This window comes from Lathyrus oleraceus, chromosome 2 (assembly GCF_024323335.1).
Source record: "Lathyrus oleraceus cultivar Zhongwan6 chromosome 2, CAAS_Psat_ZW6_1.0, whole genome shotgun sequence".
Classification (NCBI taxonomy): Eukaryota; Viridiplantae; Streptophyta; class Magnoliopsida; order Fabales; family Fabaceae; genus Lathyrus; species Lathyrus oleraceus.
This window is the reverse complement of record NC_066580.1, coordinates 77,319,434-77,337,565: the sequence shown is the minus strand read 5'-3', so window position 1 is coordinate 77,337,565 and position 18,132 is coordinate 77,319,434. Positions and strand designations below refer to the sequence as shown.

The window sequence follows — 18,132 nt, the reverse complement described above, 5'->3', positions numbered from 1 at the left end:
CAAAGTTAACGGCCTTTGAATCAATGAGGTCCTGAACTACGTGCTTAAAAGCTTTGCAGTTCTCAATATTGTGGCCAGGCGCCCCAGAGTGGAAGCTACACCTAGCGTTGGCGTCATAACCCACCGGAAGCCTACCAACGGGAGGAGCCAGAGTGCGCAACTGCACAAGTTGTAGTTGTTGAAGACTAGAAAGCAACTGAGCGTACGACATTGGAAGAGTGTCGAAACGCCGGTCCATCGTCCTTGGCCTCGGTTGATAGGCGGGTCTGTTACCCGGTTGTTGTGGTTGGTACTGAGCTGGTTGACGCTGTGGTTGTTTGTGTTGTAGTGGTGTTGCAGCTGGAATGGTCACAGCCGCAACATACGGTTGCTGATGATAGTTCTGAAAGTTATTCCTCCGGTTATCCCTGTTCTGATAAGAAGATATGGCATTTGCATCCCCTTCTCTCCCCTTCTGTCCCTGAATGAATGGCTTCTTCACCCCTGATGAGGATTCACCTCCACTATGGGTCTTGTATGTCCTCAGGTAATTCTCCACCCTCTCTCCGGTAGAGACTACATCAGCAAAATTAGAGGCATTGCAACCCACCAGGCGCTCCAAATAAGGTCCTGGCAGAGTGTTCATGAACATGTTAGCCATTTCCTTCTCCAACATAGGAGGTTGAACACGGGAAGCTGTTTCTCTCCAGCGTTGAGCATATTCTCTGAAGCACTCATTGCTTTTAAGAGACAGATTTTGAAGTTGAGTTCTGTCCGGAGCCATGTCTGCATTATACTGATACTGCTTCACGAAAGCCTTAGCCAAATCCCTCCAGCAACGGATGTGGGCTCTGTCCAGCCTCATATACCATTCCAGGGATGCCCCAGCTAGGCTGTCCTGGAAAAAGTACATAAGCAACTTTTCGTCATCGGAGTATGCAACCATTTTACGGAAATAGGCTTGCACATGGGTCTTCGGGCAAGAGTTGCCATTGTATTTGTCAAATATCGGGACCTTGAATTTCGGTGGCACTCTCACACCTGGGACCAGCCCCAAGTCAGCAACATCTACTCCCAGAGGATTCTGTCCTTCCACTGCCTTCAACCTCTCTTCCAATCTTCTAAACATGGGGTCCACACCATGACCCATACCAAAATCTTCCTGCAGCAGGGGGAACTGATCGTCCTGATCATCATGAACGGGCTGTTGACTGGAGGTAACATGTAGGATTGGGATAGGCCCCGGTCCATTGGGTCCATTGGCCTCTCCAGCTGGAGGATCAGTCACCGTCTCTGGTTGAGCAGGGGGATTCCTCTGTGTCATCTGCCTGAGCTCTTATTGTCCCTGAGCCACCCCTTGAACCACATCCATGAATTGATTCATGCGGATTTTCATCTCGGCGAACTCTGCCTGTAGGCTTTCCATTACTCTCTGTTGATTTCTGCGGGTACCGTACCGGTGAATGCCTGGGTCAGCTATCCTGCTGATGGAACACCAAACAAACTGAGAACACTGTGGCGGTACCTATTATGCAAGACATGCTAATGAATATGTAAATGCAATGACATGTTTATCAATTCCAAAGGTATTCTACCCCCTTGATTCCAGTCTCTCAATAGATAAACGATGTAAAAAAAAGACTAAGCCGTTGATGAGAACCAAGAAAATTCCGACTAGAATCAAGTAGAAGATATAAACCCCACAGAAATGGATAAACATGTGTGAATGATTATGAATGAAAAATGACGTGATGCAAAATGATGTGAATGCAGTGCAGTGGCATGGGAATCAGGATCGCTGTATCTGCTTGAACATCTGTCAGGTTGCACTATCTGGAGAGAAATTAAGAGCACACCAAACAAAGGTCATGGGATGGATCATGTTATCCTTAATATCAACCACCCATTTTGGTGGATTATGGTTTACACCTTATCAACACCCAAGTTTCATTGATATTAAGGATACCTGATCGGATAACCCATGAATCAAGAGTTTGTTGCAAGTCACGAGCATGGAGTTTAGGTTAAGAACCACCCAAAAGAAGTGTACTAAGGTTTAAACCTGCCAAACATGTTCTACAAAAGGTTCCCATAGTCATAATCCCATCTTTCGGATATTATCGGAGGAACGACTACTCGTATTCCAAAAATATTCTCAAGAGAGACTCTTATGAGTGTAGTATCGCGTAACAATCGTATCAAATCTTACACTTGAACGACTTTCGCACTACGTCCTACGAATAGGCCAAGATGGGTTTGGTAAACTGAGGTCCTCGGCTTCTAAGGTCTATATTGGAAAAAGTAATGTCTAACCACAACTTACTTGTGTGACATTATTGATCTCAACATGACCTCCACCAAGTGAATGGGCTTGCAAGTCAACTTGCTAAGGAATAACTCCACACAAGTCGACAAGACTATGCCATTCTCCTATCCTAAGTGCACTCGAGTTCGGGTATAGAACTCATCTCACAAAGATCACCAAGCAGCCATAGCCAGCCAACAGATACAACAATGATATGTACACAATGCAATAAGGTAAAGCAGGTAAATAAATAACTGTACAAAAGCATGAACACCCAATAAACAAACAAACTACAAAAGCTAGGAGGGACTCGCTTAGGGAAACCAGGTCCCCAGCAGAGTCGCCAGCTGTCGCAACCTGAAAAATACAGTGTGCAAAAAAACAACAGGCGAAAGAAAATGACAGAAGAGTCGCCACCGTGCGTTATTTATCCCAAAGGAGGGAAAGGAAACGCTCGAAGTAAACCTGAAAAGAGGAAAGGAAAAGACAAGGTCTCGCAACCAAATCTTGGGTTCGGGAGCCGGTTATGCGAAGGGAAGGTATTAGCACCCCTACGCATCCGTAGTACTCTACGGGATCCACTTTTGTAGTTCTTGTCTAAAGGGTGTGAGTTTATCTTGTGCTGTTTACTAAAAAAAAAGGGGTCAAAAGAAAATGACTCGCACGGATGTCGCATCCACTGCATACGTATCTCATTTGAATATGAGAATCAGAGTCTTCGTAGCTCGGCTGACCTATGGGTTGGGGGTGTGTGCTCGCTAAGACATCACGTCTTATGCCTACGTATCTCATCTGGAATGAGAATCAGAGCAAGCCGTAGTTCGGCTAACTACGGGGTTAAGGATTATGTTTTGGGGGCGGACGACGTTACTACGCAATCTACCGGATGCTCGACCTTTGGAGACTTACTCACCTGTAGTAGAAGGAGTAAACGTGTGTTTAGGAGAAGAAAAACCAATGAAGGGTTAGGGTTTGGGATGCTCATGCAAAAAGGGTAGTGAGGATAAGACCTCATAGCTCTTAACCCTGGACAAAGGAACCTGCATAAAGTAAACACAAAAACATTGCCTCCTATCGAGGTCTTCCAGCTAGGAAAGCAGTAAAATGCGGGAAAAATGTAAAAGTACCACACGGATGAAGATCCGAGGTAACAGCAATTAAAGGAACGATAAACCCTGAGATCCTTCCAAGCTAACATCATCAAAGAAAGTGGGTCAGTACATGTAATCGGAATGAACCTCCAGGGGGTATCCCACAAATAAAATGGGAAACCACGCAAGTTATCCCTGCAAAAGTCATGTGCCTTCACAAAAACTCAACAAAAGGGTTAGTGAAACAAGATAGGGTAACCAAGAGTTGCCCCCAAATCAAAATGTAACCACATGAATCATGCCCTTTCAATTCACAAAAAGCTCACAAAAAGCAACCAAGGGTAGGAGGCCTAAACCTCTTGTTAAACATATGCATCAAAAGGGTATCAAATTCACCCATAATACCTCATACATTTAGAGCATTCAAATTAAAGGCATAAAGATGAGGGATATAGGGCAAACCTGATTGGAGAGCTTGATTGAAATTGAGTTGCACCCGTGAGGTTTACAAAACAATCTTTAGGGTTTATGTGAGGCAGAGGTGATTCTGTGCAGTTGAGTTCCCTTCATGGTTTGGAGGCTGCTCTGAACTCTATTAGCTCTTCTCTCACTATCTTTTTCCCAGACAGGGTAATAGGAATAGAATGGCCTTTTGTTTCACTGAAACTCTGAATTTATAACCTGATTTTTGTGGACATGTGGGCTCAAATGAGAGAGGTCTAAGTCCAAGATTTTTTCTTTTATTTATTTATTTATTTATTTTTATTTATTTATTTTTTATTTTTTCGTTTTCCGTTTTATTTTTCGATTTTTTTTTTTGAAAACACGTGGGCTTCGCCTAGCGAGCATGACAGCTCATGAACAAACCTTTGCTCCGTTTTGACTGACGAATAGACCACTGTTGGAAGTAACTCAAGTCTTTCCCTTGTGTTGACTGATCATCTAAATAGAGCCCACAAAGTGCCCTGGATGATGTTCAAGCTTCTTGGATCCGATTCCGATTGCCATGATGAAATGCAAATGCTAAATGACCTAAAACTGAATGCATGCATGAGGTGTAAAGCGTATGCTTCCAGGAAAAATGAAGGGTAAATTTTGGGGTATTATAAAGATCTTGCAACTGATTTACAAGAGAATATTGGATCTGATTTGAAGAGTCCAAGTCCATACTGCAAGAGTCTATTTATAAGGATTGTCTAAACCTGAATTGTCAAGGGATTGACATTGAAGAAACTGTGTGCACAAATAAGGGTTTAGGGTTTCGAGAGTTCCTTAGGTTTTAGTGTTTGTTTGTACGTCCCTCATGTATCTTTTGATGCATAGAGGTTGACTGATTGTACTTGATTGTATATCAAGTTATTATTCTCACTCATGAGCTTTTAAGCAAAGAGTTGAGTATTGTTTTTGGTTGAAGCTTTTAAGCAAAACCAAGTAATGTTTATTGGAAGTGTTCTTTGATTGTTTTTCAGTTGCTATCATTGTTGTGTGATTGAAGGGAAGTGAGAAGGGTCCCATATCTAGGAGAGTCTTAGATAGAAATTCCACGGGTAGTGATTAGGTGAGAAGTTTGTAAAACCATGGGTTGTTTAGAACTTCAAACTAATACTGTTTTAGTGGATTTCCTTCATGGCTTGGTAGCCCACAGATGTAGGTGACGTTGCACCGAACTGGATTAACAAATGATTGTGTCTTTTACCTTCTGTAATTTAATTCTGCATAATTACTATTTTGGTAAAAGTGGTTATGTTAGCAGATGATGTCTTAACATCTGTCTTGGCATTTTGTTATGTTATTTTTTGTTCTCATATCTGTAAGTTATCTTATCATTGTGTTTTGATCAGATATCAGTGTCTCGACATCTTTTAGGACATCTGATATTTGCATATCAGAATTTCAAAAACCGCATGAAGCTTATTTTTTATGAACTTTTAACTTAAATCTGCATGATAATAGAGTATTTCTAATAGTGTAACTCGTCATTATATTGAAAAAGAAATAAAATAAAATAGATCTAATTTACTTGCAACTCACAAAAACAATGAGTAAAATAGACATAATATTGCTCACACATCTTTGTAAAAAAATAGATCTAACATTTACATTTAAAAAAAAAAATCATACCATGTCCACTTTCTTTGCGTTAGAAAAAAATAGAATAGAATAGATGAATTGTGACAGAAAAATATTTCATTTGGCATTGGAAAAAAAAGTATTGGAGAAAAAAATCATATTAATTTTGTTCTTAAAATTTGTTTTAAAATAAAATAAAATAATTGGGACAATATTTTCATATTTACACATTTTACTCATTTAATTAACAATATATTTAATTTAATTAATAACTTAAATTATTAAAAAATATTTTTAAAATGAATTGAAAAAAAATAGAATTGATAAAAATAAATAAAAATATTCCCTCCGTTCTTTTTGATGTGTAACTTTCTTAATAATTTTTTGTTCCTTTTAATTATAACTTGCAAAATTCAAAGTAGTATTAATTACACTTTTGTCAAAATTAACTCTAAATATTTATTACAGAGAGAAAAGGTAAAATGAATATAAATAAATAATTAAGAATATTATAGATAGAAGAAGAATTATTATTTAAAAAGTAACAATATTGACTAGTTTTATTAATATGTGAAAAAGTCAAAATATGACACTTATAAAGGAATAACTAGAATGAGTCTTGGCTAAAGGGGTGGAAGAAGGGTGTTTGGGACGCCCTCAGGAGCAAGGTGTGTATATATTACTGTTAATAATTTTATGGTGGAAAATGTTAAACAATGGGATGTTCAGAAATTAAGACATTTGTTCACCCATGATGTGGCCAACGAAATCCTTAAGGTTCTGGAAGTCGTGTTAGAAGATTGTATGGTTTGGAAGAAAGAACAAAATAGAATGTAAAGTGTCAAATCTGCCAATTGGTTGCTGAGGAGTGTCCATACAAATCGATTCAGCTCTAGAGTGGAGGGGGATTATTGTGGAGGATTTGTAGGGGTTGCCTTCCAACTCGAATAAGGCTTCATCAATATTTTGTTCAGTGTACTCTAAATTGTCAATTATGTGAGAATATTGAGGAGGATGAGTGGTATGTGTTCTTTGGGTATGGAATTACTATTCAAAGCTGGAGGGCAACATATTTGTATTCTACTATTGAACCTCGTTTGTAGAATTTTAGTGATGATAAAGCCCTTATTCTTGATATTTGTAGTTAAGAAGATAGGAGAAATGCAGGTAGGGTTGCAATTTTGATTTGAATGCTTTGGAATAAAAGAAATAATGTGATATGGAATAATGATAGAGAAGAGGCGTCGAAGTTAGGGATGCAAGCCTATCATATTTGGAATGATTGGTTTAAAGCTCAAGATAACCATGAGAGTGATTATGATGTCGAGCCTGACCAAATTTGTTGGAATAGGCCAAATGAAGGATGGGTGAAAGGCAACATTGACACGGATTTCAATAGGTAAAGAGGAACAACAAACAGAGGTTGGCGTGTTAGAAATTACTCTGGTAGATTCATCATGGGTGATATTATGTGGGATTTTAGTTTTTACTTTATCATTGAAACAGAAGTCATGACCTTAAAGAAACGATCGAAACAGTCATCTAGATCCATCTGGATTATGTGATTTTTGAAAATGACTCTCAAATGGTGGTTCATGTTATCCATACGTAGAACCTCCCTCTAAATTCAATAACATTATTAGATCGATTAAGAATTTATTACAATGTATTTACAATTTTGAAATAAAATTTATTAAACATCAAAAGAATTCGGTTGCCCACTAATTAGCAAAAACAAGTCAATTTTTGGTCTAGAATTAGTACTCTTAATTTAATTCCACCTTGAGTTTCAAATAATGTTTAAACAAAATAAAAGAATAACTATAGAGTATATAATTGGAGAAAGAAGACAAAGTTGGACATAATTATCAAAACATGTATTTATTTTCGATCAGGGTGTTAGTAGCATTATTATCCCTTAAATGCAGCGGTATTGGGCAACATGTCATTGAATGTGTGGTGGTTACGAAATAACAGCACTGACTTTAAGGTGCTGCCAACAGCAAACAAAAAGATATTTTTTTAGTAATTTACTGTAATTGTGTCTGATGATGAACCGAAACATACCATGTGTCGTAGATTCCACTAGATAAGGCACAAATCTGATTTCTTCCACCACTTTAAAATTTTCATTTTTAATTTATTTTCTGGTTACTTATTTTTCTTCATGATGTTTAAACAGAATGGTCCAAACAAATCAAATCTCAAACTTGTGTGTGGAGAACCCCATTTCTGTACCCTAGAGAATCTTATTTTAACAAATGATAAAAACAAAGAGTGGAGCATAATAATAACAAATGAAAACAATCCTTATTTTATATTCACAAAATTGAACATCAATGGGGAAAATAAATAAAGCTGCACGAGTTGATAGAAGCATATCTGAATTGCAAAAAAGAATACAAGCTTATTACAAGACTAATAACAATGTCTAGAAAAAGCAGTGAAAGTTGAAACCTTCTAGCTAAAACAACACTTGTCACACTTGAGCCACTTCCAAACAATTTTTTTAAAGGAAAAACAGGGATTGGTATATATACAAATACATAACTTTACCTGTTAACAAAATAGGATGCTGCTGTTGTTGCAGGAACCAAAGGTATAACAGTATCAGGAAAATCTGATCTTGGTCCAGCGAGGGAGTAATAAGCAAGAATATGAGCTGGATGATGATGATCAGTTACAACTCTAGAAGGAATCAACTCAATATTCCAATAGGGTCTAGCCATTACCAAAAGATCAAGTCCTGATGTTGATGCTCCATAACCTTGTACCCAAAGATACCTCAAAGATGTTAGTCTAGTTGCAGCAACAGCTAATGCATACTCAGTGAAAAATGAACATCCTCTCATTTCAAGTTTCTGAAGACTTGGACAACCTTTTGAGAATTCCAAGAGCCCTGCATCTGTTTCTCCGACATAACCGAGAAGTATCCATCTCACGTTTGGACTGTATTGTCCTATGTAACCTAGACCTACATCAGTTAGGCCACCGGGTCTGAGATATAGAGCAAATCTTTTCAGCTTTTCGCAACCTCTAAGTAAAGCCCTCACTCCATTGTCAAGTGGCAAATCAGTTATCTTCTCCTCGCGGTCTAGCAAGACGAGGCGAAAATCACAAAGGTTTTTCAAGTGAGTGCCAATGTGTTCTAGAGAGGCATTTGTAATGTCGGATACATAAACAGCCATGTACTCGAGCTCTGGACAGCCATGTGATAGGGCAATAAGTCCTCTCTGGGAAACAATACCATCTTCATCTTCCATTCCTTGATCGTCGTCACCTCTTTCGATCCTTAGCCTTTTCAGCTTCTTACAGCAGCGAGCAAGTACTTCTAATCCTCTGTCTCCGATTACATTCCTTGACTGTCCATGAGGAAAAGATATTTGGTTTATTATTAAAATTCAAATGCATTTTTGGTCATACTCATTCAAAATAACCTTTTTACCCATTCAAATTAGTACCCAAATCCATTTCGTTGAATATTTTATCATTTTTACAGTTTCATGCTTCCTTGTACAACCAAAGATTCAAGTCAATATATGAATGCATATTGATAATTTTGAAATCATAGTTTTAAATTGCAGTCACCAACACAACATAGAGTTTTTGGAGGCTTCCATGAGTATAATATTGTGGCTGCATTGGTAACACTAATCCACAATATCAGAGATCACAGTGCAATTGTGACTGCAACTTAAAAATGAGTAAAATATACATATACTTCTGCATAGTGGATAAATTTTGAAGGCTAGACTATTAAAATTGAAAGACCAACAAACTAGATTACAAGAATCATGGCAAGGATTTGAAGGGTGAGGAAATTTAACTAGAGAAAGTTCTAGAATCTTACCTCAAGGATTTCCAAGTTGGGGCATTTCCCGATTAATGTACAATGATCCTCTGTATCCAGCATTGCATAGAGAAGATCCAATTTTTTCAGTTGGGCTGCATAAGGGAACGCAATTGGCATTTCATTCTTTCCAATATATGTCAAACCCAACCGATTTAACTTTGCTGGCAATGATACAGCAGCGTACTTTTCTGGATCTTCATTGTAGGAACCTCCACAAAATTCTTCGAGAGAAGATGCATATCGAAAGAAGTTTACCAGACTTAAGATTTCACAATCAGTAATTTTCACAGAGACCAAGTTGGGGCAGTTTTTTGCTACAAGTTCAAGGTCCTGAATCCTGATACTGTTAATATCAGTCAAGTAAAAATTCAGTGTCTCGAGAAATGTATTATTCAAAGCAAGCTCACGCAGCCATTCACCATCTTTCTCATCAACTGAGCTTTCCTCCATAAACAAGACTCTTAAATTCCTGCCAGAAAGAAAATTCAGTCACAGGTTAGTAATCTTGGATTTATAAAAGCAAACATAGGTTCTTTTCTACTTCCAAGTTCCAAGAAGAAATGACTTAGACGAAGGGCAAGTTTGGATCAACTTATTTGAGTTTTCCTATTGAGATTGTTTGGAAGAGCTTATGGAATTAGCTTATGACATGACCATATGCCACTTTCAGCATATTTCCATAAGCTTTCTAGGATAGTTTATGAAAAAAGTTTGACTTTATTTTATCTTTTAAGTTGTTTATCCAAACAGAACCCAATAAAGTTGAAACATCTCATGTCTACCCTCCCCCGTCAAAAAAAAAATCAATTTGAAGGAGTGAGAGCAAATCCATAAAAGAAAAGACACTAAATGAGGTTGTAAATTAGCTGCAATCTTTACAAAGAGTCCAATCTAACTGGTGGTTAGAGTAAAAGCTCAGAGATGAAAAAAACTAATTAATCTGAAAAGGAATAACAACATAAAGCCTTTGACTAATGAGTGAGAGGGGCATAAGCTTAGAATAGGACAGCTTGGAAAATGAGGCGGAGAAGTGTATGGTGGCAAGTCAGAGAATAAAGCAGTCACAAATATAATAATACAACTAGATGTGCAAGGATTAGAAGCTAAGCATATTAGCTAAGCTAGTTGGTGGCTTGTAAGTTCCCACTAACTTGACATATACCATTAATTTGAATCATGTGTAATAAAAAACAATGTATAGGATTGGTTACATCATCCAGATCAAGTGAAAAAGTCAAATTTGAATTTTTCATACAAAACAAAAAACTAGGAGGACTTCGACGATCATGTTCCTACAGGTTTTAAGGAATTGGTCAGCATAGTTTTAGTTTAACAGTTAAAGTAGTTCCATCATTTTCAGTCCAACTCATCAATGATCAATCACAAAAATGTTCTGTTCATTAGCAGTAGTAGGAAATCCAGCAGCACGAAATGAGCTAACCCAGTTTAAAGTTGACATTTTAACATCTTTGGATCAAAATGAAATTGAAAAAGGCATGTCTACCCAACCCATACACAATTACCAGAACTGCTAGCTTATAAGTTTTAACAAAAATCCATTCTCTGCCCGCATGTGAGCAACAATCATGACATCAGGGTTCAATGCGATCTAGACCATAACATCAAAGTTAACAATGACAATATCATTTGTTAGAGACTCTCGGATAATATCAACGATTGTGAATTAGATAATATTAGGATTTTAAGTTGTAGATAATAATATACTAAAATGAAGCACACTATCTTCTGTAAAAGAGATATGAAGAGAACAAAAAGAAAAAGTTTCCCTCTAAAACAATCTGAAATGCAAGCATGTAACATAACAATAACAGAACAGAGGGTTTCTCTTTTTTATATGAAACAGAGAATTTTCAATACAAATGAAAAACAAAACTCATAAAATACAAACATTTGTTTTCTCAATATTTTTTAAAAAAAAAAAAAAATTTAATAGAAATGCTGAATGAATACCCAAAAACGGTCAAATGAAAGGAGAAGATCTCTTCTTATTTAAGCATGGACCCAAAGTATTAATGTATGAATTAGTTTTCTCATAATATAGGAAAATAGAAAAACATATATGTATATAGCCATGATTAACCACAATTGATCCATTCGCCATAAGTAAATATTAATAAATATCAGTTCTTATATAGCAATTTTTTTCTTTCATCAAAGTTTTAATTCAGATCCTTTAAGACCTTACAATTGAGCACAAATCTCGGCAATACTATATTAAAGTTACTTTTTTTTATTAACAAAATAAAGTTACTACTTAAAACATTGATTCTACTATCCATATAAAAATAGAAATTACCACTTACTTGCAAGAGTGACAAATATAGTAAAGTCCATCCGTTGAAAATCCAGAACACTTTTCAAGCTTAAGAGCATGAAGACTTTGATGACGAGAACGAGCGAGAATCTGAAGATCAGAATCCGTAACAATCATACGACGAAAGTGCAACGACTTCAAACAATCGAAGTATTTCGAAATCTCTCTAACCCAAGGAGTCACAAATCCTCCCCAATCCTCCGGTATCAAGTTAAACATCGCCGCTCTAGGTTTTCCCTTGAGCTTCAGTGATTCCAAATGAGGAAACCGTCGCCGGAGCCGGTCCGGCGTGGTGGTGTAGCATAAAGCAATCGTGATGTGCTTCCTCGTCGACGAATCGAGTTCGTACCACCTCTTACAGACCTGAGAAATCGCGTCTCGGTCTTTGGAATCGTGGACGTACGGTAAGACGCAGTCGAGAACGACGTCGGTTAATCTAGCGCTCATTCTTCCGACGCCGGGACACGTGTCTTTCTCCTCCATAACAGAAACGGTTACCGAAGATCTCGGGTTTTTTGTTTGTTAGTTAGTTATAACGGATCGGATACGAACCTGAAGATTTTTTCGGTTCGGGGTAACGGATTTGGTGACACGTGTGAGGTTTGTGAGGATGAAACGCGCGATAAACGATGAAGATGAAGATGAAGGTGGAGAGAAGAGGGGGATATTTTTTACACTGAAGACGAGCCAATTGGATCGGGACCGAACCGCCGACCGGGCCAATCGGAGATGGAAAGAGGAATAGGGTGTGAGGAATAATACATAGTGGGAGAGGGACAGAATGAACGGTGGAGATTGAGAGATGAAAGAGGAATCGAATGGTGAGAGATGGGACAGTATTGATATTTATAATTTATAATTTATAATTAAATTATTAATATTATGCTAATTAGAGGATGGTGGGAGATGATAAGTGAGAGAGAATGTGAGGAGAGAAAGAGTAAAAACTATAACTTGAAAGAAACTAGATAGGGAGCTAAACGACAAAACTGTTTTTCGTAGAGTTTATAATTATTTAATTGATGGAGGTTGACGTCTTTTGAGTATATATTTAAGGACCATTGTGTTGTGTGTGAATGCTCTAGTGGTGTTGTATTGAACTACGAAGTCTTTGGATCTCAGAAGAAATGATGCAATTAAATCTTGTGTGTAGATTTGACATAAAAGTTATTTAAGCATAATATCGTATTTACTGTTATGTAACAGTACAAAAGAATTGGTAATTTTATTTGATTTTCAAGGGCATTTAGATCATTTTGATTTGAAGATTGTGGAATTGAAAAGAAAAAAAAAACACTATTTTTATAGTTGGATTATTCACAATCTATAATCAATATATAATTATTTAATATTATAACAAATTCATATAAATGATTTTGTTTTTAAAAAACTAATTATAAAATTGATTTTACTTATAATTGATTATTCGTTAAAAAACACTAAAAGATTGACTTCCCTGATATGTATCGGGGAGAACCTTAACTAATTGGTTATGGGTGTTTGTTATATATTTTCTCATATGATATTTCTTTTCTCTTTTTACTTCATCAATGGAATCTCATATTTGTATGTTTGTGTTTCATCCATCTTCCATTAATGTTTAACTCCTCATATCCCTCGTAAAGACAGACTCATATAATGTATGCCGTTCTTACAATTGTCAAGTAACGCTTTTACCATTAATATATGTAACTCTCACGTCATCGTGAAACATTTTGTAACCGTTTCTTGCGACTCTTCACGTGACGTCCTAGCATTGATATCGGGCTCGGCTTGTATACGAAGTCGGCCCGGATGTACTCGTTTTAAAGGTTCCTAACGGGATTCCAACTTGTATATACGAGTTTAAGTATCCGACATGTTTGCCTCACCAACTTGGTCTTAGGGATTATCTAACATGCTTGCCTCACCAACTTCGTCTTATTGGACTATTTCTTTTTTTCCAAGTGATCTTCTCCTAAGCATTTACGCATTGATCTACCCTTCATCCCTCGCTCGATTTATCCAAGCTCCGTGTTTCATTTCCTTTCTCCCTTTTCATTCTTTTATTTATGTCTTCCTTTCAAAACGACAGTTATTCAAAGGAATGTTCAATTTTTCTTATTGCTGGTGATAGAAATATGATTTGAAATGCTTGTATGCGAGAGTGTGAGGGTTATTTTAATATATCAGATTTTGACCGGATTATTAGAGAAGTTTATGGTGAAGTCCCTTCACCTATTAGTAACATTGATTCAAAGTCTTCATCCTCAGGTTTTTTGGATACTCAAATGGAAGCAATATGATCTTTGATAAGCAAAGAGATGTTAAGTTATGATCATAGTATCATTGCCGAAAGCTACATCTCGAAGCTTCGTTATAATACTTTAATTTCTTCAACTGGGAACGAAAAATACGTTATACTAGAACCCTGTATAGTTGGTGAGAGTCTTTATATCACTCGGTGCAAAAGAGTGACGGAGGAGTATTTTTATTTCTATTCAGGAGGAATCGAGGACTTTAAAATCCATATTCCCTTTACTAATTTTGAGTCTGATATTCTCAAAACCTTAAATATAGCCCCTTCTCAGTTACGCCCCAATGGTTGGGGTTTTATCAAGGCTTTTGAAATTGTTTGTAATACGCTGGATATAACACCAACCATGGGTTTACTCTTCTTGTTTTTTGAGTTACAAGGGACCGAAAAAAGGAGGTTGGATTTCCCTCAGCGAAATTCATGGGAAAAGCTTTCTACAAACCTACATCACCAACTATAAAGTATTTAAGGATAAATTCTTCTGAGTTAAGAGTGGGAAAAAATGTCCCCATGTTATATATGCACTGGACGGGAACTACCGTTTCCCGATCTACTGGTCGAACAATCCTTTGTCGATCTCAGACTTTGACTATGACAAGTTGGATGATCTAGAAATTTGGTCTTTGGCCATTTTGGATGTCTTCCGGGTAGTGAAAGTTAAAGACCTTTTACAGGTGTCTGGCGACCCTGAACAATTTTCTAATTTTGGGGGTAATGCTTATGCGTGTTTATTTATCGTTCTATTATAATGTTATTAGCTTTCATATTCGCTAATTTTTATCCTGGTCCTCTCCTTTCAATAAATATGACAAACCTGAAACTTTATGAACAAAAAAAGTTGATGGTTACAACTAGATACAGGCGGGGAGATCAATCCGCTTCTAGGAGTGATCTGACGGGTATTCAGACTCGGGCCCTCAAAAGGAAAAAGATGGATGTCACAAAGGCGATTTCCATCGTATCAGAGCCTCGGTCGTTCTCCGTTCTTTCCCTCAGGGACTCAAAGCCGAGTTCTCCAAAGAAAATGAAGACTCTGGTGAGTGATGATGTTAGTCGAGCCGACCTGACAATCACTACTTTGATGCAGGATTCAAGTAGTAATTAGCAGACCAACCCTTCCTCTGAGTTCAAGTTCTGGTCCAATAGCTTTGATGGTTTGAGATATCTTTACGACCATCTCTACATGGCCGAAGATGTTGAGAAAGTGAAATCAATAGATGCCCAACAATTGACCCAAAATCTTGGGGCATATTTTATGATATGTGCCGTCATGACTAAGGTTCTATTTTAAGTGGGTGACGCACACGAACAAAATGAGATTTACCTTAACAAAGAGCTAAACTAGTCAAGGGATGATTTGAAGGTCCAAACTACCCATGTAGAGGAGTTGACCAAGCAACTTTCAAATATGAAGAAGCAAAAGGAGACATTGGAATCCCAATTATTGGATATGACTAAGCAGAAGGAGACCGCAACAACCACTGCCCACTGCCATAACTTCCTCGACCTCTGTACTTGGTGATTCCAGAGTTTCTTGAATTACTATTTTATTTAACCTGACACCTTTGGTTCTTTTTAACTGTGCTAAGAGGTCGGCTATGACGTTCTCCTCCCTATGGATATGGTTTATCTCGAATTCTTCAAATGTATGAGACATCTTGAGAGCCTTTTGTAAGTATCTAACCAACGATGGATCTTTCGTCTGAAACTCTCCTCTGATTTGGCTGGCGATTAATTAAGAGTCAGTCTGAACCAACAGATGCGTTACTCCAACCTCATTTTCTAACCTCATCCCGCTAATCAAATCTTCATATACCGTATGGTTGTTGCTAGCCTGAAAATTAAAACACAAAGAATATTCTAGGACCATATCATCTAGTACTTCTAACACTATCTCGGCTCCACTTCCTTTGAGATTAGAGGACCCATCCACGGATAAAGTCCATTTGCATGATGACCCTTCCAAAAATGGAGCACTTAGCTCAATCAAGAAATCAACAAGTACTTGAGATTTGATGATACTTCGAGGTACGGAATTATATCATATTCTGACAAATCTACCGCCAATGCTACCATTCTTCCTACCAAATTTGGTTTCTTCGGGACCTGCTTGATAGGGTAATTGGTTTTGATAATGATAGGGTGTCCTTGGAAATAATATCTCAACTTTTGGGTTGTAATCACTACTGCTAACGCCAGATGCTCAATCTTCTAGTAACGCAAATCCGCTCCTTTTAGTACTTTACTAACAAAGTATACTGACTTCTCTCCCTCCTCTGTCTCCTGAACTAAAATCGAGCTCATAACTTTTTTTGATACAACTAAATACAGGATAAGAGGTTGGTTCTCCTTCGGTCGTACCAAGATAGGGGTGCATATAAAAAATGTTTTACCTCTTTAAAAGCATCTTCACATTCTTCTGTCCACAAAAACTTCGTCGATTTCCTCATCGTAACAAAGAAATGGATCGCCTTATCCCCTGCACAAGACAAAAAATGAGATAAATAGGCCAAACGTCCCGTCAACTGTTGTACCTTTTATTGTTGATAGACTTCTCATATTGATGATTACTTGGCATTTATGTGGGTTTGCTTTTATTCCTCGACTGGTTAACATAAACCAAGGAACTTTCCCGCTTGCACCCCAAAAGTACACTTGTTCGGGTTTAGTCTCATATTGTAGCTTCTGATTGATGCAAATGTTTCTTTTAAATCTTGGACGTGCTTTTGGTCTTTCGGAGTTTTACCACCATATCGTCCACGTACACCTCTAGGTTTCGCCCTATCTGAGAAGTGTATACCATATCCATCAGTCTCTAGTAAGTAGCCATTTTTTAGCCCAAAAGGCATCAACTCATAATAATAATTGTTCTTGTTCGTCATAAATGTCATTTAGGTGCATCTAATGGATTTAGCTGTACCTGATTGTAACCTGAGTAGGAATCCAAGAAATTGAGAAGACGGAATCTGAAAGCCCCGTCGATGAGTCGATCGATGTGAGGAAGCGGATAAGGATATTTAGGACATGCTTTATTCAAGTCAGTGAAGTCCATGCACATTTGCCACTTCCCTAAGTTTTTCTCTACCATAATTATGTTAGTTAACCAAGTCGGGTACCTGATCTCTTGAATGAAACTGACCTTCACAAGTTTTCCGACTTCATCTTTTACAACCATTCTTTTCTCCTCGCTGTTGTACCCCAAAATTCGCACTCTGCTTTTTAATAATTTTGGCTTGTGCGTCGCCTTATTTGCATAACATTCACATATAATCAGCATTAATACAAGATCAAGGTCCCTGTTAATTCATTCCAGAAGGATTCAGTGTCCTCGTCTTATTCTACAAGCGCCAGGATTTTCTTTGTTAAATGACTTGACAGAAAACGGAATTCGATTTCGCCGTATGAAGCAGGAATTCAGGTTTCGAGTCAAAGCGGGATCCACAGGGGTGCCAGTTCATTTTCTCAGAGGCTCGATCCCTTTATTATTATTTCCAGATGTCATGTGATTATTTTCGTCAGAGTTGGCAAGAGTATCCGGGCGGTTCAGCCGATTCGACGCGTTTTAAGCAAAAAACAGTGTTTTGTTTCAAGTACGAAATTCATAACTTTTGCTCGGAAGACTGTTCCGTAGTGTCTCTTTTGTCGTCTATTCCATATCAACTTATTCTACATTTCATATGTTGAGGCCGAAGTCCAATTCCTTGAGGAAGATAGCGGGAATCAATTTTCAACAGAAGTTTCAGAGTTTTCTGCTTACCGTCTCCCGGTTGTTCAAAATTCCGTAACTTCTCACCCGATCAACGTATTGATACGGTTTCTTCGCCATGTTGTCTGACTGGTAATTATCTTCATTTAATTTGTTTAGGCCGAAGGCTAACTTTGTGAGTAAGGCCTCCGAATACGCCAAGTACCTGAGTTTAGACACTGAAAAACTATGTTGAACCGTTGTTTCTTGTGTGATAATAAAATTCATAACTTCTGAACCTTATGTCGAAACTGGATTAATTTCGGACGCAAAGTCCGTCTTGAGGTCCTCGACATTTCGTATGTTGAAGCCGGAAGCCAATTATACACCAGAAATTCCAGAATATTGTAAAAGCATCAAAGGTCGACTGTGAATCAGAGTTTTTTCCCACTATTCTGCAAGATTCAAAAATTCATAACTTCTTCGTTTTTTACCATATCGGGACGGTTCTCATGGAA

At 37.6% G+C, this 18,132-nt stretch overlaps 1 protein-coding gene across 1 annotated transcript; it reads right to left on the bottom strand.

Annotated features, from left to right (window-relative positions):
• Positions 1-7,812: 7,812 nt before the first annotated feature.
• On the bottom strand, positions 7,813-12,487 carry LOC127118207 (coronatine-insensitive protein 1). The gene is made up of 3 exons (XM_051048364.1): positions 11,623-12,487; positions 9,296-9,767; positions 7,813-8,807 (listed from the first exon to the last, which is right to left on the bottom strand). Exons 1-3 carry the CDS (start codon positions 12,114-12,116, stop codon positions 7,998-8,000), a joined length of 1,776 nt encoding a protein of 591 aa, XP_050904321.1. The 5' UTR covers positions 12,117-12,487; the 3' UTR covers positions 7,813-7,997.
• Positions 12,488-18,132: the final 5,645 nt, after the last annotated feature.